This window comes from Pezoporus occidentalis, unplaced genomic scaffold (genome assembly GCF_034315485.1).
Source record: "Pezoporus occidentalis ecotype Australia unplaced genomic scaffold, CSIRO_AGI_Poc_V1 ctg118, whole genome shotgun sequence".
Lineage (NCBI taxonomy): Eukaryota > Metazoa > Chordata > Aves > Psittaciformes > Psittacidae > Pezoporus > Pezoporus occidentalis.
The window spans coordinates 5,154,074-5,177,342 of record NW_026912972.1 but is presented as its reverse complement, the minus strand read 5'-3'; the positions used below and the strand labels follow the sequence as shown (position 1 = coordinate 5,177,342).

At 43.9% G+C, this 23,269-nt stretch overlaps 1 protein-coding gene across 1 annotated transcript in view; it reads left to right on the top strand.

Moving 5' to 3' along the window:
- The window catches only part of ABCA12 (ATP binding cassette subfamily A member 12), an 85,767-nt gene extending 62,801 nt beyond the window's left edge, over window positions 1-22,966 (top strand). The window contains exons 35-54 of the mRNA XM_062603527.1: window positions 412-664; window positions 1,879-1,965; window positions 3,087-3,180; window positions 4,708-4,835; window positions 5,723-5,810; window positions 6,712-6,817; window positions 9,902-9,956; window positions 10,410-10,587; window positions 12,451-12,566; window positions 13,167-13,326; window positions 14,843-15,111; window positions 15,981-16,191; window positions 17,750-17,859; window positions 18,459-18,603; window positions 18,749-18,883; window positions 19,573-19,676; window positions 19,921-20,013; window positions 20,460-20,565; window positions 21,240-21,377; window positions 22,554-22,966. Of these exons, the coding sequence (XP_062459511.1) occupies window positions 412-664; window positions 1,879-1,965; window positions 3,087-3,180; window positions 4,708-4,835; window positions 5,723-5,810; window positions 6,712-6,817; window positions 9,902-9,956; window positions 10,410-10,587; window positions 12,451-12,566; window positions 13,167-13,326; window positions 14,843-15,111; window positions 15,981-16,191; window positions 17,750-17,859; window positions 18,459-18,603; window positions 18,749-18,883; window positions 19,573-19,676; window positions 19,921-20,013; window positions 20,460-20,565; window positions 21,240-21,377; window positions 22,554-22,673 (2,696 nt within the window). The 3' untranslated portion in view covers window positions 22,674-22,966. The remainder of the gene's footprint in view (window positions 1-411; window positions 665-1,878; window positions 1,966-3,086; window positions 3,181-4,707; window positions 4,836-5,722; window positions 5,811-6,711; window positions 6,818-9,901; window positions 9,957-10,409; window positions 10,588-12,450; window positions 12,567-13,166; window positions 13,327-14,842; window positions 15,112-15,980; window positions 16,192-17,749; window positions 17,860-18,458; window positions 18,604-18,748; window positions 18,884-19,572; window positions 19,677-19,920; window positions 20,014-20,459; window positions 20,566-21,239; window positions 21,378-22,553) is intronic.
- The last annotated feature ends 303 nt before the right edge of the window (window positions 22,967-23,269 follow it).

Here is a 23,269-nt window from a genome sequence, read left to right as displayed (position 1 = left end):
ATTCTCTTACTGATTTGTCTAAGGACCTTCTTTCTAAATGATGACAATTTTCAGTTTGCAAATATAGGAGAATAATATGTTTTTCCTGTAAGTTGCAGCTGGGTAGGCAGGATGTAAACAACTCATTGCATCTGGACACCAGTGTTCCTCTTGCAGTATGAACTCAGTATGAAGTCACTACATGTACGCATTTGAAATAAAACAAAAGCAATGATGTTACGTGAACTCGAGCCAAAATCTAAGTCCTGTCCCAAGCCTGACCATTGTGCATGTTCCAACTTAGTAGTTTTGATTTGCTCTCTGTAATGGAGTGCAGGAAGCTGAATGTACTCCCAGGGTATTATAACCATCAACTCCCTGCATTTCACAAATACTGATCCATGACACAAGACTTTCTTCTTTTGTACCCAGATCAGCTCCTGATTAGATCCAAAAGCTTGCAGGGTTTGCCATTGCTGCTTAAGAAGACATCAGCATTGTTCATTAAGAGATTCCACCATACCCGGCGGGATGTCAAAGGCTTCATTGCTCAGGTCATCCTCCCAGTCCTCTTTGTGATGGCTGCAATGGGGCTTGGGACACTGAGAACTAAGGAGACCGAATATCCCGAACTGATGCTTTCCCCTTCTCTGTATGGCACATCCGACCAGGCAGACTTCTTTGGGTGAGTGGTGGTGTTTGTGATCCTTATAAAAAGCAAGTTTCACCATCAGGATTATTTAGAAGTGCACCCAGTAGAACAGTTACCCAGATGACATGTAGCTATGGGTCTGCGTAATTACGTTACGCAGGCACATGAAGAAATCCTGTTCCTAAGGGATCTCTGCAGGAGATAGCTTGGCTCAGCAATCAGAAAGCTTTAGAAAAACAACTTATTTGGAATTAACTGTGAAATATGTGAGGAATTTTCTTTGTGTTTCCCACTGGAGTCTTCTGTCCTTGTTACAGCCATACTGTCCCATGGGGATTTCTTAATATATATACTCTTCCCTCAATGTGAATAGAGGTCTCCATATCAGTTGCCTTCAGTATTACAACTCTGGGGTGAAATTGTGTCCACCTTGTGAACTGTCTGCATTGCCTTCCTCTCTGTGGGTACAGAACGTGCTTTCCTGTCCAGACCCCGTAGTCTAAGGCACACAGTCAATTTAAAGGACATTCACTTTTTCAGTGCAATTAAGATGCCACCACTGAATTATTTCATTGTGCTTAAAAATGTCATATCCCAAATGATTTTAATTTGTTTCATTCTGATTTCATGGTGTGAACTGCTATCTTTCACCAGTAGTTTCCAGCTTTAAGTCAGAAATAAAAAATGTAGCTCTAAAGCAGTCATGTCTGCTCTTAGGTGTTCTTTCCCAGAACTGCTCATGCTGTTCTACTCTAGTCCTTCTAGATGGGGGAATGAGCCAGAACTGCACATCTGAGTCCTCTATTCCTCATGTTCTCTGCTTCTGCTGATGGAGCTGGGTCAAAAGCAAGAAGCATCTTCTTGAATGACCAAATCCTAAATAGACATCACAGATGAAAGAGCTGATTGAGACAAGACTGGAGACAGTGACTTAAAATTGCAATAGATGCTCTTCCCCTGGAAACAGAATTTTGATTGTCCAAAAGTTCATCAATATCTTGCTTAAACCTAGAGGCAGCAAATAATTAGAGTAGTTGTGCGGCTCTAAGCAATGAGTAGTCTTTTTAAACTTGTGTGACAATCCTCATGTACTGCATGTACTTAAGTGATTTGCAGGGCTGGCACCACAAGTAATCATTTATTTAACATCTTAAATCCTTTTTCATTCAGACAGTTTTTCTCTGCTCAGTGCTAGTGGAAGTAGCTTGAACATTTTCCTGTTTTCTTTTATCTTTGTTAAATCTTAGGAATTTTAATGAAACCACAGATGCTTTAGTTGCTTCCATGCTTGCTTTGCCTGGGACGGATAACACATGCATGAATGAAAGCAATTCGTAAGTAGTTCTTGGGTTTCTTGCATTTGAGTTTTGAATCTGCATAACACTATTAGCCATATGCAGAGAAAAGAAAAAACTATCTATCTCCTGCCTCTCTTCACATTGAATTGCAGACTCTTCCAGCTCATTAGGAGATGCCTAACTGGACTTTTGCAAGCAGGAGCGAGCTTGTGCTGTTCACAGACTTGAGCTGTCGGGGATGCAAGTCAGTTCTGAGCAGGAAGCTGTGTAGTCACAATTGCTGTGAAGCAGACCTCAGCCCTGCTTAGAGCCTGCATGTCTCCCATGCAGCTTGGAGCGAAGGCTTGCATCTGCCAGCACAGAACTAGGAAAACTATGCTGTGCTTTCAGGCTGAAACTGGGACTTCCAACACTGTCCCAGGACTGCGATGCTGGTGTTCTTTGCTTATGTCAAGAAGCGTTCACCACCACAAGTGAACTCATTACTAGGAGTAGTAAGGAAACAGCTTTGGTGGTGGCAGGATGCCAGAACAAGAGCAAGCTATTCTTGCATCTGGGAAGTAGTCCTTACCTCCCCAATAATCCCAATTATAACACTGAGCACACCCAGAAAGTTCTCTGTGTAGCTTTTGTGATCTGTGTCTAAAAGCTGTGCCATGAGGGCTGTTTTGCCTGCAGATAAATTTTCAAGGAACTGGTAGTAAAATCCTGAGCAGACTTGCATGCTCACGTGTGCCATGTACCTGCAGGCAAATATTTATATTGAGTGTTTACAATGACTGCCTAGTCAATACAGTCCATTGCAGGACTCCCGAGTTATTGCAGTAACAACAGTCCTTATTTCTGCGCTGTAAAACAATTTTGGCCTATGCTAACTCCTTACACTGTCTACTGTGGAAATGAGGTACTGTCTGGATTCCTTCTGATCAGCTGAACAAATCCAGGCATGGAGAGCAGTAGTGAGGTCTCTCTGTTGGGGGGCACTGAAGGCAGCGGGAGGATGGGTGTTCCCTGAAGCACCCAGAGCTGACAAGAAGGTCTGCTTCTCTGCTGAAGCTACTCAATGCCATCCCTACTGTCATTAAACATGATAGCAATTAGCATAATTTGCAGACCTGAGCATAGAGAATCTCAGAGGGAAATATGTTCATTTTTAGGCAGTGTTTAAAGGAGGACATGCTTGGCCCATGGATTAGCAGTGGAGACCAGAGAACTGAGTATTCTGCCTGCAACTGCACAGATGGCACCCAGGTAATTTCAATAAACCCAACACTGAGGAGTTTTGGGGGTATACTTGTGAGGCCTTTATAAGTTGGGAGTGGTTTTGTAGGCAGGCATGACACTAAGGAGAACTTGGTGTTCAAATTCCTCCTGTATCTTTTTGGCCTGTTGATTTTGTACATCGGATAACCAGTGTGTGCACTGGTTTGGGGACAGGACAGGAAAGAGCATCTTCAAGAGATTTGCATGCCAATATAGCTGTCTTGCTCCCCATGGTGGGAAAAGGTTTAATGCTTTTGAATGTTGTATGATTGTCCCATTTAGCAGAGGTGAACATGTATTCAAGGGGAAAATTTCATCTTATACAAGTACTGTCATTATATGAAAGCACAGCTATTACTGCCGTTTGATCTTCAGAATTTAACTTTATGCAAAGTCTAGATCCATCAGCTTTTACTCTTTTCCGTATTATAAATAGTGACGATTAATATTGGTGTTATGGTGGTACACACAGAACCAGATATGAGCACTGCTGGGCTTAGTATCTTCACATGCATGTGGGGAAAAGGCAGATTCTGCCCCAAGGATGTTGCACTTTTGCAGTCCAGTTTGAAGCTGAGCTCTCCTCCCTCCAGTGCTCTATTTTCAGGTTTTTTTTCCAGTAAGAAATCAGACTTACAGTGCAGCATGGTGCCATTTGTAAGATAAAGCATGTACTTACTTGAATGTTCCTTGTCATTCCTTAAAATGCATCTATTTTATGTGGTTTTCAGGACATACACTTACTTTCACATCATTAAAAGTATTGGCACCATTAGTCCAGGAAGTCAGGATAATGTTCAAAGCTGATTCTCACCTCTAGCAGGCTGTGCCTGTGCAGGTGTCCCTCAGCACGAAGGAAGCTATTTTTTTGTGTTCTGATGCAAAGTTATGAACAGAAACACAATGGGGGAGGCCAGGGTTTTTGTTATGGATGAGCTGAAAGAAGCAGCCAGAATGCTGTCTGGTAGGACACTTCAACCTTAGGAAGCAGTTGATGTGGCTGACCGTCAGCTTATTAAATTATATATTCAGGGCTAATCAAAGCTTCTCTGAAGCTTGGGAAAACATTCCCAATGACTGGCGGTAAAGCAAAAATGTGGAATGTAACTGCTGTGAAATGCAACATGAGAGTTTGAGGCCACCACAGTTTCCTGCTCTGTGAGTTGTTTTGCCCTCTGCAGTTACCTGTGCAGTCACTGATGCTCTGCTAAGTAAGATCAGCCTTAATTCAGCAAAATCTTCCTACATAGCATGAAGCACATCTCAAGGTCTCTCTGATGTCAGTAGAACTGAAGCATAGATTTAAGGAAAGGTTATTTTTAAGCACTGCACTAAATATGTTCAGGACAGCGTGCAGGGTTGTATGCTTTGTGTCTTTACACGCTGATTTGTGACTCATCAGCTTCTGTAAGAATCAGTTGCAGTGTTGTCATTGCCTGCTCTCAATGTTGTCCTGGTATACTAGTTTTCAGTTAAAACAGATATTAATTGTTGTGTTCGTTTGTCTCCACTCAGACATGTCCACAAACAAACTACACTCCCCCTCACAGAAGGACCTTCTCCACACGGACACTTTATAACCTCACAGGACACAATGTGGAGACCTACATTCTGGCAACCACCAAAGACTTCCTACAGAAACGGTACAGCATAGATCTCTGAACTGCACTGGGAGCAGCCTCTCGTTTGTATCATATCCACTGTGCTTGAAGAGGTGACAGTGCAGTAGGGGTTTAGAAGGACCTCTCTGCTGATGGTTTCTGTGAATCTGGTGAAAGGAGGTAAAATGTCCTGCAATCGTGGAGTTAAAAAGGTTCAAGCAAGTGGTCTGCTCGATCACAGAAGAGATAGCCTAGAGATAATGTGTCAATCACCTGGTATGTTGATGGCTGAATCTGCAGACAAGGCTTTGTCTGACTCAGAAATGCTTAAAAAGGAAAATCTGACACAGCCTGTCATGAAGTAAACCCTGGGGAGAGACATTCCTCTAAGTTTGATTCTCTGAAGAGTCCCAGTGTGTGTTTTACTTAAACAAGTGCATCCGTTCCAGTGAAATTAGAGGCTGAATATTTTCTTGCACCATGGGGCTGTTGGAGCTATTAGTGTGTCTGGACTCTGCAACACAGCTGCACAGCCTGTCTTGGGGCAAAAATAGCCTGTTGTTAAGGTTGTCAAGGAATATGTTCATCTGCCATTGATGTAAACTGAGCTGCTTGTCTTCTGACAGCTGTCATCTTATTCCAATGAGGTAGGGTTAAGAGGCCACACAGCTCCAAAATGTTTCTCAAATGGAGGCTTTCAGCATAGTTTTGTGATAGTGCTGTTGAGTTTCTCTTTCCCTTTTCCCCCCTCCCAAAAAAAGGGCTGTTGCAGCAGTGTTGGCTTGGCCACACACTACATACTGGGTTAAGTTCTTTTCAGTTAAGCTTGAATTAACTGGGGTGACAGTGGCATGCTAGCATGCACCAACCAAAGGGATTAAAGCTTTTGAATGAGGGTAGCAACGCATTTCCTTCTGGTTTTCACTCAGGTATGGTGGCTGGAGCTTTGGACTGCCTTTGACAACGGATCTCCAGTTTGATATCAGACCAGTGCCTCCCAACAGAACACTGACTAAGGTAACTAACTTCTATCTGCTCATCCTAGCTTGGGATGTGTGAGACCCAGGAGAAGTGATGTCAGGTTAAGGGATGTTTCAGAAGATAGAGCTCATAAGCAGGTGTTTTCACCTCTGCAATATCTTACAGCTTCATCTTAGATCTGAAAGCTATAGCTTATATATTTGCTTATCACATGTCAGATTTAATACCTGGAAATCTTGATAGCGTTGGAAGCAGGGCAGACTTCAGTCCTTGCTCTGCTAGGGCAAGCAAAATGAGATCGCTGAGCATGCAGGACCTGGGGATATACAAAGGTGGATGCTGTCAGCTATGTTTAAGCCACTAACCTTAATAGCCTTAATGGCTCTGTCCTTTGGCAGGTAATTTACACCTCCAACCTGGGTGTGCCTGAAGTGGGTGACAGTAAATCCCCCCAAAGTGCATGTCCTGTATCCTGAATTTTCCCCTCAATCCTCAGGGTTTGTTGCAGAGTAGGTAAGAAAAGTTATCAGAAGGCGTTGCTGAATGAGAAGGTGATGACTGGCAACCTTTTCCCCACTGGCTTTCAAGGGATGTCGGACATTTGCTTAGATTTCTTAGGGAAGTCCCCACTGCTGATCTTCATCAGATCTGAGCAGAAGCCAATTTTCTGTACTCTTTATGTCAAATATCCAGCTAGTGCTTCTTTCTGCTCTCCCAGAAGGCAAATGAAGCTGGCGGGACTGCTTGTGCTGAAAGTGAAATGTGCTTTCATACTCATTCAGTACTTGATGTGGTTTAATCATTGGACTTTAACCTGTAGAGCTTATGACTTTAGATAACAACCATGCAATGATTCATTAGTGTAAGCAGAACAACCCAAAAAGGTTATCAGTAACAATTTATCTTCCAAATTGTTTCAATTTCTCAATGTGTGCAGGTGTGGTACAACCCCGAAGGCTATCACAGCCTTCCAGCCTATCTCAACAGCTTGAACAACTTCATTCTTCGAGCTAACTTGCCAAAAAATGAGACTTCCAGATATGGTAAGTGTCCCTTTACATGAGCAGATAATTTCTCCCCTCTGGGGGGAATATCATGGTTCTTTGAAATTGATGACAGCACTTTCCTTGACTATGAGGCCATTTTTTTATTCCCAATTATGCAATTCCTTTAAAAACAGAATTCAAAAAATGAATAAATCACATATCTCATTTGTCTTTGTCAAAGGCTCAGGGGAGCTGGACAGGGAAGGACCCCAGCTCCTATGTAAAACACTTCCTTCATCCAGAAAATGCCAGTGGTTGCTATTTGATTTATTGCCTCTCATCATGGTACTGAAATAGCTTGTCTCTTGGAAGGTGCCATTAGTTATGCATGGAAAGGCTACTTTAGGTCATCTCTGGGGGTGGTTTAGGTTAGTGAATTTTAATATGTCACCCTTCTGCTGAGAGCAGCTCAGGATGTGTGGGCATGTGTATGTTTGTGTTTGGGGTTATCAGTTTCCTTATCTTCTCCTCAGTAATGTAATGCAGCAACCCAAATTCCTGCTGATAAACCAGGACACCCTGTCTTTCCACTTAAGAGTTTAGCCTATGTTAAGGGTGCAGCATGGGCACATAAACAAGTCTATGTATGTATGCCTGTCTCTAGAGATGGGGGGGTGAAGGCAGAAGAGAAAGATTTATGTTGATGCCAATTTGAGAAACCTTATACAGATATTTATGGGATCCGACAAGAGCAGCAAAGTTTTCTTTGACAAATGGTGCCCTCCCAGCCATGTCCTGGTCATGCCTAGCACCCCTCACCTCAGAGGCCTGCTGTTCCAGGTGGCGGTGAAATAGGTGATGGTGTCTCTTTGCTCATAAGACTGTTCCTCACTGGTGTGTCTGAATTGAGCTATAATGGAAAAGGCATCTTGGTCTGAAGCTGAGTGTCATACCATGAATTAAAGAAACAGCAGAATGCCGATTACAAGTCAAAACAGCATGTCTCTTTCCACCTCCACGTATTAATGCACTCAAATGCCCCTCGCAACAAGCTCAGCTGACAACAAGTGAAACCAGTGCCTTGTCCTCACCACCATCCTAAAATGCCCACTAGCTCATGCCTTTTTGATTTGTATCATGCCCTCTGGGTCAGAAGATTTGAGCTCTTTGCTGTGCACTGCAAGGGCATATCACAAAGCTGCAGCCCCTGCCCAGGTGCAGAGTGAGAAGACCTGAGCCAGGCACTTCCAGCTGCAGGAACATCCAAGAGCACCTGAATTACTAAGCAGTGAAACTTCTTGCTGTGTCTCTGTATTCCCAACACATGCTGTAGTGAGAGGAAAGGCAAGAAGTTTGTATGAACAGTCCAAGTTTTCACAGGGAAAGTTTTATATCAGCAAAATAACAATTTTCAGTGGGAAAGAATAGCAACAGTTTTTATTCCATCTGTCCTACTGCCTATGTGTTGTTGAAAAGAAATGCTTAGTAGTAAATGACCAGACAGATAATTCCCCACTTCCCACTAATGATTGAAGCCATCGAATGGGAAAAATAAAATGCATGGATGAGGATAGCTCCCCTGGGGTAGAGTAAATCCAGTCTGAAATACAATTGAACAGACGTTCTGTGCGGTGTGTTCCTGATAGCTAAATCTATTTGTTGTTGTGACAAATAAATGACGGTTTAAGAACCATTGAAATGGCCAGATAAAAATACGTTGTCATTTCAGCAGTTTGAAAGAGGTGCCAGTCCCACTTTAGAGGTTTGACTTAGACTGCATAGATTTAAAAAGATAAAATAGAAAAAGCTTTTTACCGTGTCACTAAGCAAGTCATAATAGCTTTTGACTTTTGTATATCGTGCTTTCTCTTCTCTCAATCCCAACCAACAAAGAAGAGAAAGCATTGAAATGGAAATTTTGACTTCTGGCCTAAGCTTCAGTAAAGGAAAATGGCTTTATAGTGAAGTATTAACAGATTAGACAGATGGTATTTGTCTTTCTCTCTCTCTCTTTTAGAGAAGGGAAACATTTCCTGGCTGTTTGAGTGGCTTTATCAGCAGCCCAAGATTTTAATTCCATTTCTCTCACTGATGACAAGACTGATGTTTGGGTTTTTTTTCCCCTCCAAGATGTATTTCCTGTGAAACCTTCCCCTTCAGATTCATTTCCTCAGTATGCCATTTGTGCAGCAAAACCTTCAGTCTCCTCCTTTTTGGTCCCCACGTCAGAGTGCTCATTCTTAGGAAAAATATCCCAGAGTATTTCTTCCCTATATAACTGTGGAAAGTCAGGCACATGACCGTAGGATCTTAAGTTTTAGAGATGGCATGTTCAAGCACATCCCTCTGGATTTAATAGCAGCAAGAGGTCATCCCACGCTCCCTGAGAACTGCGGCGTTTCCTTAGGTGCCTAAATATGGATAGAGAACCTTGTGTTTAGGCACATAAACATCTTAGCCTAAACCCTTTCTCAAGTGCTAGAGACCGAGGCAGAAATCTTCACTGAAGGATGGAACTGGCCCTTTAGAGCCCACCACGTTCCATGTTTTGTTTCTATAGCACAAACCCATTTTTAAGGGATCCTTTTGGAAAGCATCACATGGGGCTTCCAAATGTAGTAACTAGTTTTTTGCTAGTTCCTTTGGACATCTCAACAGATGCCTGTATTGAGAAAGACGTATGTCACAGGAAGGTAGTAGATGTGGAGGAAGACAACAGGAATGATTTCTTTCTGATGATAAAAGAACAAATGAAGTGAGATCACCAAAGAGCAACTTTAAAATGAAACATATTCCTCAGTTTTGGATGTGTCAGTGTTGAAGAATCTAACCTAAAATACACAGACCTACAAGCAAGTGCCTGATTTCAGGTGTGGGAGTGCTCTACTGAAGCTATTATCAGCCAGGTAGATGCAGAAACAGGACATAGGGCTTGAATTTTAGATCTGCAGTGAAGTCATAGGAAAAAAAAAAGTATGCTGAAAATTTTGCCCAAGATCACACCAAGACGACAGAGCAAAACCCAACTTTTGATCTGCTTTTCTTCTCTACACAGTTTTAGGTGTTACCATATTATCAGGAACTGGTGAAGGAAACTTTAAGTACCCACATCTTCGATTTCTTTTCTTTTTGTTTTTGTAGGTATTTTCTTATCAGCTCACCCATATCCTGGAGGACAGAGTCAAGAACAAGTAATGTAAGAAGGTTTATGTGGCCTGAATTATTTAGCTTCTAAAGGAGCAAACCAGCTTCTTAGAAACTAAAAAACAGCTTAAATTACTGAGTATCTTTTTCTAAATGGTGAAACTGCTCTCCTCCTTGTCTTCATTCCCTCTATGCATGAATATTGTCCTGTTTGCCATCAGAGCTGCTGATTCCTGCTAGGGTTTCTCTGCAGGATCCCGCATGGATGTGGAGGTCACAGATAACGGCATCGCACATTTTTGTGCTTTGGCACAATATTAATAATTACATAATTTTCCTTTTGGCCTTTCCACTCAAGCCTCTGGCACGCTGTTTTGACTCAGTGCTGTCAGTCCTTTTTGCTGGGCATAATTAACATCAGCTTTGCTTCTGAGCTTTAAACAATGCCTCTGCAATGACAGAAATCTGCCACTTGGACTCACATCTTTCTCCTCTTTCTCCTCAGGCTCAACAGCTTACTTGACATCATAGTTTCAATGTCTGTTTTGGTTGGTTACTCTATCACAACGGCAAGCTTTGTGCTCTACATGGTAAAAGAACATCAAACCAAAGCCAAACAATTGCAGCATATTTCAGGCATTGGGATGACAAACTATTGGGTGACTAACTTCGTTTATGATCTGGTAAATAATTCACATTCCTAAATGCACCAAGAGTAGCATTACTCAGCAGGGAAAAAGAAAAAAAAGTGCTTTATTTAAAGTTAGTTGCCTAGACTTCTTAATATTATTACTACCGAGAGTGTTATGTAGTAATTGTTCTCCAAGGCACTGAAGACTATTAAATGTGAACCGCAACACTGGATTTTGCTAAGTGAAGGCATTCCTTCTCTCTGGAGTGTATGCAAAACACTCAGCACATTTATATGAGAGCAACACACCACAGGCCAGAGCTTGATTTCAATTTTAACATGCAAGCAGCGAGCTGCTTTTCAGTTAGCTGGCGGGGCTGGATTAGTTGTCATGCAGACTTTACACATCTCAGTAAGGCTTTGGGGCTTGAGGCTACAGCCATTCTGGAAACCCTGGGAGTACAGGGTGTGACATTTCACAGCTGACACTCTCCTGTTGGGCAAAAATCCATTGCTGGGTTGAATGCTCTCTTTAAGATTATGTACTTAAAGGGTTTAAAGTCAAGGAAAGCTACCAATACAGCTATATGCTTTTGAAGACCTGAGCAAATTCCTTTCTATGGTGCTGCACTGTGCTGCATAGATTTACCACCTTGTTTCTACAGACAGTTGAGCTTTTCAGCACTGTGCTGCGTTACATCCATAGGCATGCCCTTGTTCTCCCTGAAGTTAAGTTTCTTTATGGTAAAGAGCATTAATAGCACTGCTGGAAAGCATCACTGGGCTAAGAGGGTAAATATGCACAGTCTGTAGACTATAGTGCTTTGTGTCTTATGAATTACCTTCGGTGCACAATATTAAAGCCTCACATAAGGATCTGCAAGTATAGACTATCTCTGCTCATGAGCTCTGGCATTGCCAGGTATGCTGTAATGGTGATCAGCTCTACATATCTGACACATTTCTATTGATGCAGTTCTGCAAGTGCCTAAAATCCTGGTGATACCATCAGTTCCTAAAAATATGAAATTTTCAGGGGCATTTGGGTGACCAGCCCCCTTTGATGCAGTGAGGGCTAAGGGCTGAAATCCCTCGGGGAATATGAGCCTCGAATCTTTCTGCAGAGCACAGCTTAAGCTTCTAGGTGTATGGTAATACCGATGCACACTAACAAAGCAGGCAGATACAGTGCTCACCACTAAGTAGCCTGAACTGCCTGCTTATAGGAGCTGCTTTGATAAGACAACAGCACAAATATCTCCTGCCTTGCACAGAGGGCTTGAAAGGGGTCTGAAGGCAGTGTGGCTGCAGCCTGGCTTTGCAGAGCAAGGACGAGGATGAGGCAGGCCTGTGTGTGCTCAGCACTGCGTATTTGTAGATCAGCCTGTGGAAGAATCACCAGAGCCCCAACCACAATCAGTATTCAGTGGCCTGAAACTAATCCAGTGCTCTTGGCAGCTTGATATTTTGCAGTGAATCCCTGCCAGTAAATTCTGTTAAATCCCAAGGCTGGGGAACAGAGGAATCTCTCAAGGCAGACATTTGGTGGGTCCCTGGCTTGACTCAACATTAGAAAGACTAGATTTAAATGGCACAGTGAAGAGGTCTGACTGCAAGGCTAACAGAAACCCCAAAGGGGTATTCTTCATTTACAACCTTTGTTTAGGCACTTTCTGCCCACAGCCCTGACTGTTAAATCTCAGCCTGTGCAAACTAGTTTTGTGAGAATTCATTTGCAAGACTCCCAAAAGCTTCAGGAGGACTGAGACCCCACCTGCATTTGGTTTCCCCCTCAGAAAAGACAAGCCACACTTGTGGGAGCAGGTTCAGACCTGGCATTGTTGCTTCTGCATAGTTCTAAGAAAATGTTTAAAAACTGTCATCCTGATAACATCCTTTTAATATCATTTTGCAGATACTTTTTATGATCCCTATTGGACTCTCAATCGGAGTTATTTCATCCTTCCAGATACCAGCTTTCTGCAACAACAGTAACTTACTGGCAGTATTTCTGCTGCTCTTACTGTTTGGGTGAGTGTGGAGCTTAGTTACTTTGATATCATTGCACAGAGTGAGGAACTGGGTATTGCAGGCTGCTGCAATTTTAGATCCAAGGGAGGAATATGTGGGCTTTTTTCTTCAGTGTTCACTTTACACATGGTGGCTAGCTGCTCCTTTCAGGAGCAGTGAGCTAAACTACTGTTGTCATGCCTACTTTATTCAAAGCAAACTCTAGGGGAAGGTATGTAAATATACAGGGTCACAGTGACAGGCCAAGCTGTAAGCAGATGCTTACTGAACTCTTGAAAAGTTCAAGATAATAGAAGCATTTCAAAATCAGAGAGAGAAAATCAAATCAGCACCACAATTTGCGGAAACCTGGCAAAGCTGTCTCCCTGGCTTTGAGTCCTCTAGGCCCAGTCTGCTTTCAGTCAGGGCTCCATGTTCAAAGTATCTATCATAAGCTTCTCCATATTCTAACAGATACAAAGCCATTTGCCCTTCTTTAAATTCCTTTTGTAAGTTATGTAGGTTAGTCATGTGCTAGAACAGAACTAGTACACTGCCTGATGTATTTAGTTGTTTGCTTTCAATTACTGTAGTATTCTCTGCACTGTTGGCAATTTATAGATACTCAACGTTCTCATGGATGTACCTGCTGGCTGGGTTTTTCAAAGAAACGGGCATGGCCTTTATCGTTTATGTCTGCGTCAACTTGTTCTTTGGCATCAACACCATTATCACTCACTCAGTTGTATTTCTGATCTCCCAGGAAAAGGCCACGGACCAGGTAGGAGCCATACTAATACTCAACCCTTGGTAAAGCAACAGGAGGCTCTTGTTGAGTTTGGTGGCTTTGATCATGTGTGTACTATCTAGTTGGTTTCCAGATATCTGAGGTAGACCAAAGAGAGGATACTAGTCGCAGGACTTAATGGAGCTCCCTAAAGACAGGACATGTCTCAAATATGAATCTTGTTTGTGTATAAATCTGCACTCCTTGCAAAGGAGATGATGGTGACAGAGGGAAGAATACAGAAAAAGAGGTAGAAAACTGCCTGTGCAGAGGAAAGCAGGAGGTGCATGTAAATGTTTGATAGCCAGAGAACACTTTGGGTTGGAAGTGACCTTAAAGCTCATCCAGTTCCAAACCCCTGCCATGGGCAGGGACACCTTCCGCTAGAGCAGGTTGCTCCAAGCCCCTGTGTCCAACCTGGCCTGGAATGCTGCCAGGGATGGGGCAGCCACAGCTTCTCTGGGCACCCTGTGCCAGTGCCTCAGCACCCTCACAGGGAAGAGCTTCTTGCAGCACAAACTGTGGAGAGTAACAACTAGATGTCATGGCCCTGAGTCTGACATGCTGCATTAAGCCCACCACTAGCTGTCTGTCATCTAGATCTGTAATGCAATCATCTTCTCCCTGCAAGGATGACAAATGACTCTGAGGCAGTGATGATTCCCTAAAGTAAAGCCTTCTTTTAAACTGAGATATCCCTGGGAATCACTGTGATACAATGTACACCTTACATTTAGAGTTTTTTTTTATGAAGGGCAGTCACCTCGTAAAACAATAGCTGAGTTGATTTTCCTCTCTAGCTGGACAGTGCTTCTTCAGCAACCTTCTGGATTTCAGGCATGTGCAATTCTGATCATCTTTTAGCCCTCTGTGCCTCAGTGGCAGGGAGTCAGTTTCTTTCCATGCTAATTTACTGCCTCTTCTCTTTGCTGTGTGAGCTAATGCTTTCTTCTGCTAGAAACACACCAAATCTCTGTGTACGAGGGTTCATAAGTGTGAGGCTGTGCACTGGGCTGTTTTGCCATTAATCAGCTAGAAAAGCCCTTCTATGTCTATGAAAGACAAATCACAGATCTTGTGTTTTATGGAGATGCTTGTCCAAGGGAAGCAGCTAGGACAGTGCTCCAGGGGAGTAGGCTGCTACGGCAGCTATTTAGTTTTTGGAGGCACAGGGCAGCTCAGTGGCAGGATTCATCTCTGGTTAATGGGTGGATATGGGGCTGCTGCATGCATAGGGTGAGCAGCTGGAGCGGCAGTGAGGGAGTCTGCAGGGAACTGGCTGCTGTTTACTATGGGTGATCACAACCTCAGGGCTGCCTGTTGACTTTTCTGACCTTGTGCCTGTGAAATGAGCTGTCTCCAGAGCTCTTTGCTCTCAATTTATCTCTGCTCTGAGACACAAGCAAATCCCAATGTAATTGTTACACTTCAATCCCACGGTAAAACCTATGAATTTATTCCAAGAATAAAAGCAGTGACTGACTGTGCTGCCTTTTGTTGTTGTTTTCAGGGCTTGCATGATCTTGCTGAAAACTTGAGGCATGCGTTCCTGCTGTTCCCACAATTTTGTTTCGGCTATGGCTTGATTGAACTGTCACAGGATCAGGCACTGCTAGGCTTCTTAAAAGCCTATGGAGTAGACTACCCTGACAAAACCTTTGAGCTGGACAAGACCACATCCAAGCTGTTTGCCATGTTTATCCAGGGCACTGTGTTTTTTGCCATTCGTCTTACAGTCCATGACAGGATGATTCAGAGGCTCTGGAACAACATACTAGAGTAAGTAACATCTGGAGTCTTGAAATGAAAACAGACCAAGCCGGTGCTCAGTGGTTTAATTCTGGGCTCTCACACCATCATTGTCAATTACAAAGCCCATAAATTTCCAAGACATTTTGCAAACATGGAGCAAGTTTTCTCTGGCAGCAGTCCCATCACCTACAGTAATTAGTGTATTAACTAATAGAGGTGTAGGTTACTGGAGTCTCTTGGTAGTCCTTCCTGGCTTAGACTACAGCCCTTGCTTCAGGGCTCTGGGTTTGGTGGGCAGGTGTTCTGATGGGGAAGAGAGGCAAACATTTGGTACGTTCCTGGCTTGGCTCAACATTAGGCACTTTCTACCCACAGTCCTGAATGTTGAGGCTTAGCCTGTTCTAAGTGGCTTTGTGGGAATTCCTTTGCAAGATTCCCAAAAGCCTCAAGAGGACTGAGACCACCTCCTGCATTTGGTTTCCCTTAGGAAAACCAAGCTGCACTTGTGGGAGCAGATTCAGACCTGGAGTTGTGTAGGAGCAGTCAGTCCATTGACAACCAGTTCTGTTAGAACCTCCCTGTCCCCTCTGGCTTGGGTGCACACAGGCAGGAGTGAAAACAGTCTTGTCACCTGCATTGAGTGTGTCCATGAGGCAGGGCCTGCTCCATCCAGAGTATTTGCTGAGAAAGAGAAAAAAAGTGGGATGAAAATGAATTCTGGTGGTTTTAATCCCCTCGATGGAGCACATACCAAGAGAGAATAGAAACTGCCTGCATGTCTGAGTATTTTTTTACATGCTCTAGGATCTCACAGGACCTTAGCATCTATCCCAGGCACATAGGCCCACTGCTGTCTGCTTGCAGAGGGTAAGGTCCCATCTCTTCCCTTGCCATAGGTTCCTGTTTGACAGAGTACATGGCAAAGCATCACTTCTGCCACCTGCAGCGGAAGAGGACGGGGATGTCCAGGCAGAGAGGAACCGGGTGGAGTCTGGCAAAGCTGACTTTGATGTGGTGCAGCTCCAGAACCTCACAAAGATCTACCACCTTCCTCACAAGCGCATCATGGCTGTGAAAAACATCAGCCTTGGCATTCCTGCTGGGGAGGTAAGCAAGGGGAAAAGGCTGCTTGCATCTTCCACCCTGGGGAGGGAAACCGGAACACATCCACAGTCCCATAGTCATCTTCTGGCCTTGTCCTTGCTGCTGTCCCAGCACAACTATAATGGTTTGTTCTGCTCTGACCTCTTCCTTCTTCATGGATTCTTGGGGTTACTGTAGTGCTGAAAGGGTCCTGGTGACTTTGGGACACGAGTAACAGTATGAAGGCCCTAGAAAGACAAAAAATGGGTGGGATAGTGATAGAGCTGTATTCAGAGGAAAGTGTCTGCTTGCTGTTTGCACAGCACCTAACACAGCCTGGGGCGTCACTGGGAATTAGCATATGGTAAATGAAGGCAGCAGAATTTGTCCAGGTGCAATTATTCATCTAAACTGCATGTGAGACAGTGAGTCAGGGTTATCTGCTTGTATTTTCCCATCAGGGAAAGACAAATCACTTCAGATGAACACCCATTTCCATGAATCAGGACTTTAAGGAAAAAACATTCTTTGGCCATGTCAGTGCAGTTCTGACTCATGAGAAAAGAAGGAAGCACACGGAGCACTTTTGAGATCCAGAGGAAAGTGGAGACCAGATTCTACCTCAGGCTGTTGTTGGGAAGCTTGGAATTAATCCTTGGTACCTGATTTCTTTTAATTATCTGGATCCCACTGAGATGAAAGGACACAGGATGCTGGGCAGGAGGACAGCTGTAGAGACTGTGGTGCTCATCTTTCTGGCAGAGGATTTTTTCCTTCTTGCAAAAGTCACCCTGATGCTGGTGGGGTTTAGGGTGCCAATCCCCATGTGTCAATCAGAGGCTGCGGCCCTGCACTGCAGACTGTGCACAGATACTGTCCCTGCATGGACCCCAAGGTGGGGAAGAGCCTTGGATGGATGCTGTGCATCTGCAGTGAGCCCAGCACATGAGGGTTTTCATATCATCTGGTCTGTACTAATGACATGAAAATAGCAGTAATTATCAGCACAATGGTGATTGCTTATGCAGCACACAACTGTATATCTCCAACCTTAGCAATAAAACATAGATTTTCACATGAGAAACTGAACTGCACTACAGGAAGCTAGTTCTTAATCTTATTAATGTAGTGCATTAGGGAGATTATTTGATAAAAATCTTGTGTTGCATTAAGGTTTTATGAATGTCAGCACAAACCTCACTCACCTCATTCCTATGAATAGCTCTGTTCCTGTCAATGGAAGGCTTTGCACAAATGAGATGATGAGGATTTGGCCTGTCGGATGAGCTCGCTGCAGAAAAGTATCTTGCAGTGAAAGGAATGACTCTCTTAGAGATACATCTGTGATTCTTCACCATATTAAACAATCGGTCCTAATGTAAGCTGCAGTATACTGCACCACAACCAATCTCCATTATAACATTCATGTGCTCTGGGTACCTCTACCTCTCCTGCAGTTCATCTTGCTCCAGGGTCCCAGGTGAAGAAGAGGCAATATACACTGAGCACTCATCTCAGGGCAGTATTTCTGCATTATAAATACAGTGTGGTTTCATTTCTACTTTTCTCTCCCTTATCCCAGTGCTTTGGCTTGCTTGGTGTGAATGGAGCTGGCAAGACAACCATCTTTAAGATGCTGACAGGTGATATTGGAGCATCCAGTGGAAGGTTGCGGGTCCAGGATCATTCTGGGTACGGAGGATGTGGTTTCTGGGGAAGGCGTGTGATCCAGTTTTTAAGGCTGGATGGCGAAAGAAAAGAAATGTAGAAGTCTGAAACAAAACATTCAAAACAGAGCACAGATAAATAATGCAGGGAATTTCATTCTTTGAAGATGGTGTGGTTGCTTCCCTCGGGGTCTGCATTTGGCTGTTGTACCTCTGCTGTTCTCAGTGGTGTTTCTTCCACTTCATTCCATTGCAAATGGGATCCGACTCAGATCCTCAGCTGAGTGTGATCCCACTTCTGAGCTAGTATCTGGAGACCAGTAGGACTTCATCTCAAAATGCTCTTCAACAGGAGTAGAATTGGTGGTAGCTGTGCCATCTGAAGTGCTGGTAATTGGAGAGCTACGTACTAAAAATCATGTCTAACAGACATCACAAGCCTAATTCTTCCTTTGTGGAAGTGAGGGCCTAAAAGTTGAAGGTCTGCAAATTCATAGCATTTTCCTTCAAGGGTTAGGGAAGGGAGTAGGAAGCAGAATAAACAGGTTTTCTCTCTCCTGTCTGATTCTAGAGTGCATTGGCAATTCAGTGCGTTTAAAATGACTTGCCTATTTTCTTACACAGGTCCTTGAATGACATTAGTGAGGCACACTGGTCACTCTTTGGCTACTGTCCTCAAGAAGATGCCTTGGATGACTTGCTGACTGTGGAAGAACACATGTATTACTATGCTAGGCTCCATGGCATCCCAGAGAGAGATATCAAAGGAGTGAGTAACACTGGGGATTGACTTAAAGCATTTTCCAGTTATTGACAACTTTTACATTGATTTAATTAGTCTTTCAGTAAACAGATATGAATGTGGTAATTTATGCCTGGACACTGGTGTGAAAGCAGTACTCTTGCTCCCATAGGTTGTACTCCAGCTTCTCCACCGGCTGAATCTGATGCCCTACAAAGACAGAGTCACCTCTATGTGCAGTTATGGCACCAACAGAAAATTGTCAACTGCTCTGGCTCTCATTGGGAATCCATCAATTTTGCTGCTGGTGAGAAATTGGGTCTTGTTGAAGGAAGGATGAGCAGATTTTTGGGCTGGCAGGGCTAGTCTTTGACAGTCTAGCAAAACCTCCGTGGGCACAGATGCTGCAAGGGCTGGATCAGCTCTGCTCTACAGACAGGCTGAGAGAGCTGGGCTGATTCAGCCTGCAGAAGAGAAGGCTCCAGGGAGACCTTAGAGCAGCTCCAGTGCCTAAAGGGGCTACAAGAAACCTGGAGAGGGGATTTGGACAGGGGACTGTAGGGACAGGACAAGGGGAATGGCTTTAACCTGCCAGAACAGGGGAGACTGAGATGAGCTCTTAGGCAGAAGCTCTTCCCTGTGAGGGTGCTGAGGTGCTGACACAGGGTGCCCAGAGAAGCTGTGGCTGCCCCATCCCTGGCAGTGTTCAAGGCCAGGCTGGACACAGGGGCTTGGAGCAACCTGCTCTAGTGGAAGGTGTCCCTGCCTGTGGCAGGGGTTGGAACTGGATGGGCTTTAAGGTCCCTTCCAACCCAAACCATTCTATGATTCTATGACGCAGTCAAATACATAATGCAATTGAAGGTAATCCTTCTCCCAGATCTGTACCAGTGTACTAGCAAACATAATCCTAATGATGAACCTCAGAAGACCACAAGTGTTAGGAAGATCAGATTTTGAGTGCAAATTTATATTCAGCCCTGTCTTTCCCAATAGGATGAACCAAGCTCTGGAATGGATCCAAATGCTAAACGCCACCTTTGGAAAATCATCAGTGAGGAAGTGCAGAACAAATGCTCTGTGATACTCACATCCCACAGGTAGGGCTGGTTTGGCACTGCCTCCAGTTTCAGTGTCTGCAGAAGGTATGGAGAGACCCCTCCTTCATGCTCCCCACTGATTTCAGGGCACCAAGATCTTACAGGTTTGGGGGTTTGATGTGACTGAATGTGGGTGCCCACAGAGACCCACAACACTTTAGTGGGTAATGTTCTCTGGTCACTAAAATAACTGGTTTTTATACCTTCTCAATGACTGATTAGAATTTCTTGGTTGTTTTTCCAGCATGGAAGAATGTGAAGCCCTCTGTACCAGGCTGGCTATTATGGTGAATGGCAGTTTTCAGTGCATTGGCTCTCTGCAGCATATCAAGAGCAGGTCAGCAAAATGCACCTATTTCACTTGCACTGAACAGCAAATAGTTACTGACTGACAGCTTTGAGGCTCAGAACATGAGCCCTCTGTTAACAGGGCATCAAAAGAACATAATTTTCTGGTTAAAGTTTCTTTCTACACCATAGAAATTCTGTGTTAACTAACGCACTTTCTACTAACTCACAGCTTTTCTTCCCAGACATGTGCTCCCCAAAGTAATCTGTTCACTCCTGAAAATGTAAAATGCATGTTAAGGTTGAGCTTCAATTTTATTAGTTATCACAATAGCTCAGCTTCTTACTATGTTTCTCTCCAGGTTAACAACCCTGGCCCCATTCAAGCTGCACTCGGCCTGCATTTGATTTCCCTAAGGAGGCTGTGTAGCACTCTCAAAGGATTTTCTGTTTCTCTTTTCTACTGTGTTAATTGTGATTTTCTCTTTCCCCTAGGTTTGGAAGAGGATTCACTGTGAAGATGCACTTAAACAGCAACACAGTTTGCACTGAGATGTTGACAGAGTTCATGAAGTCGCACTTTCCAAATACCTGCCTGAAGGTAAACAGGACAAATGCTCTTAGGAGAGGTCCTCTCCATCCCTTAAAATTAACCAAGAGCACCTTGCAAGATAGTAATCTTGTAACATACTGTGCACATAGATTCATGCTCTCAAGAGTAAGATACTCATATACGCACACTTGCCAGTGCTATCAGAAGCATTGTTCAAGGGCTGGAGCACCCAAGTTCCTTGGTGGCTTAAATAACTTGAGCCATACAGCTGCAGTGATCCTATAAAGCAGCTCTGCCTCAGGAATGGTCTCACTGAAGCCTGGTCTGCATGGAGACCCACTTCATATTCAGTGGATAATGAGATTGTTGAGTGCTGCCAGTAATTGGGTAACTGTGAAACCAGAGTAACCAAGTCACAAGTCCCATCCGTTGTCCGTAACCCAGACTTCTAGCTGGAAAATGCTATGGCTACCCTCAGGCTTCCAGTGCTGGGGCTTAGTTATCATCTTCCAGCCACAAACACCACAAAAACTCCCAATGAAGAAACACTGGTCAATACTGGACAACAATATTCTTCAACTTTGGGAGCCAGAAGGAGAGAACACACCCTCTGCCCCTTCATTCTCCCATGGTTAGCTCCTCTTTGCTTGTATCAGCCAGCCAGCCATCAGATCTGTTTGGTGCAACCTCTTAACTTGACCCGACCACTCCTGTTCCCACAGGATCGGCATTTCAACATGGTGGAGTATCACGTTCCAGTCTCTGCAGGAGGGGTAGCTAATATATTTGATCTCCTGGAAGCCAGCAAAGAGGCCTTCAATATCAGGCACTTCTCAGTGAGTCAAACAACATTAGAAGAGGTAAGGAATTAAAGATGTGTGGCCATCCATTTAAAACTGTTAACAGGGGAGCAGACTGATGGTTACACATAATGGACTGCTGCACACAATAGACTATATTTTGAAAGGGATTTCCATCTATATTGCTCCTGAGGATATTTAATCAGTACTACTGTCTCCAGATACCTGTGCTGGCACTACGAATACACACATAAAAAGCTGCCTGCAGCATACAGGATCTGTTCTTCCCTCTGTCACTACTGGTTTCAACATCCTTGTGGGTGTGGATGAAAGGCAGGATTAGGGACCACTCCTGAGTCCAGTGCTAGGCTTTCCATCGGCCCTGGAAATTTGCTTGATTTCACTCTTTCTTGTATTTGGGTTGTAAGTTCATTTAGCATTACTCCAAACAGCTTTGTGGTTAAGTTCCTTCCAATTTCTCTTGGAAAAACATTCCCACTAGCCTAAAAATCTTGCAGGAAACAACGGATGCTGTAAGGACTATCCAGAATAAATCATCCTGTTGAGTATCAGCACTTGATATTTTAGGTCTGTCCCAGAGAGAGGAGCAAAACTGCAGCCCTATAATCCTACAAATGGTTAAACAGAGATCCTCAGTATTGTTTTAGTAAGGGGCAGTGGCTATGAGAAACAGGCAGGCACAGCACAGGAAGCCCCAGTCATGTTCTGTGGGAGGACAGTTTAGTATATGCAAATGTGATGGCAGGTAGTGTTCTAGTGCGAGTGTTTTATGTATTCATTAGATACTGTTCAAACAAAGACTGCTAGGTGTGATTATACATACCTTTCTATATCATATGCAGTTGTGCTTGCATGGATGTCAATTATATAGAGACAGATGCTTTTATAAAGTAATAATGTAGCTGTATTACACTGTGATCAAAAGGAACCACCTCACAGGTATTACCTCACTCGTACTGGTGAAACATGAGCTTCAGGACAGAGTTTTTGTGCAGGAATGTCTCCCTTCACATCCCAGGTGTCTGTTTGGCACTACAGGAGCATGCAGCCATTTCTTTACATTAGCCCATAAAAGCCTAACATTTGCAATCCTCAAATCCAGTGTGAATCCATTCCTGGCCATGCTCTCCCTTGGCTCACAGTCCAATTTATATTCATCCCTAGTATAAGTTCTTTGTGGTGTCACATACTGAATGTTTTCCTTTAAACTTGTAGGTTTTCATCAACTTTGCTAAAGATCAAGCGGATCCTGACAGTGTGGATGCAGGTCCTGATGTGAGAGTGGGCAGCTCTGACACAAGTAGCCAAAATAGCACCATAAGCTCCATCTACTGAAGGGACCCAACCACAGGGTATCATAGAAGCTGGGGAAAAGACCTGACTTGTGGTTCTTCCAGCCCTGTTCTCTATGATTCTGGGATGGTGGGGTTAAAAAGTCCCATTTTCTTAAAGTACTACTTCTTTTTGATATGCACTTATTTTGTTACTAGGAACATGGTAGGCATTTAAGACTGGCATTTGGTTACAAATCAGATTGGTCTTTCCACTGGTTCTTTCTCCCTTCTCCCAGTTCCTGTTTTATGATCACTGCAATGCCTGTGAGGAGTTAGTTGACATCACCTGCTGCTCATGGCATGGAGCAGGGAAGCTGTCAGCACTGTGGGGTGTTTGACAGTAGAGCAGCCCCCATGTCTGAAAGCCCACAATCCACTTGTTGCTCAGCAACATACTTCCTGGGTGACCATGAGCAAGTGGGTAAGTTTTGACAGGTTCCCCACTGGTGAAACAGGGTTCACGGCCTTGCCCCACCTCACAGGGGTGTTGTGAGGACATAGGTGTTATGTACTGAGTCGCATGTGCAGTTGGTGGGGGCCATCTTTGGTAATGACATAAAGCTTATCTGTATGTGTGGGTTATGTCAATACAAATAG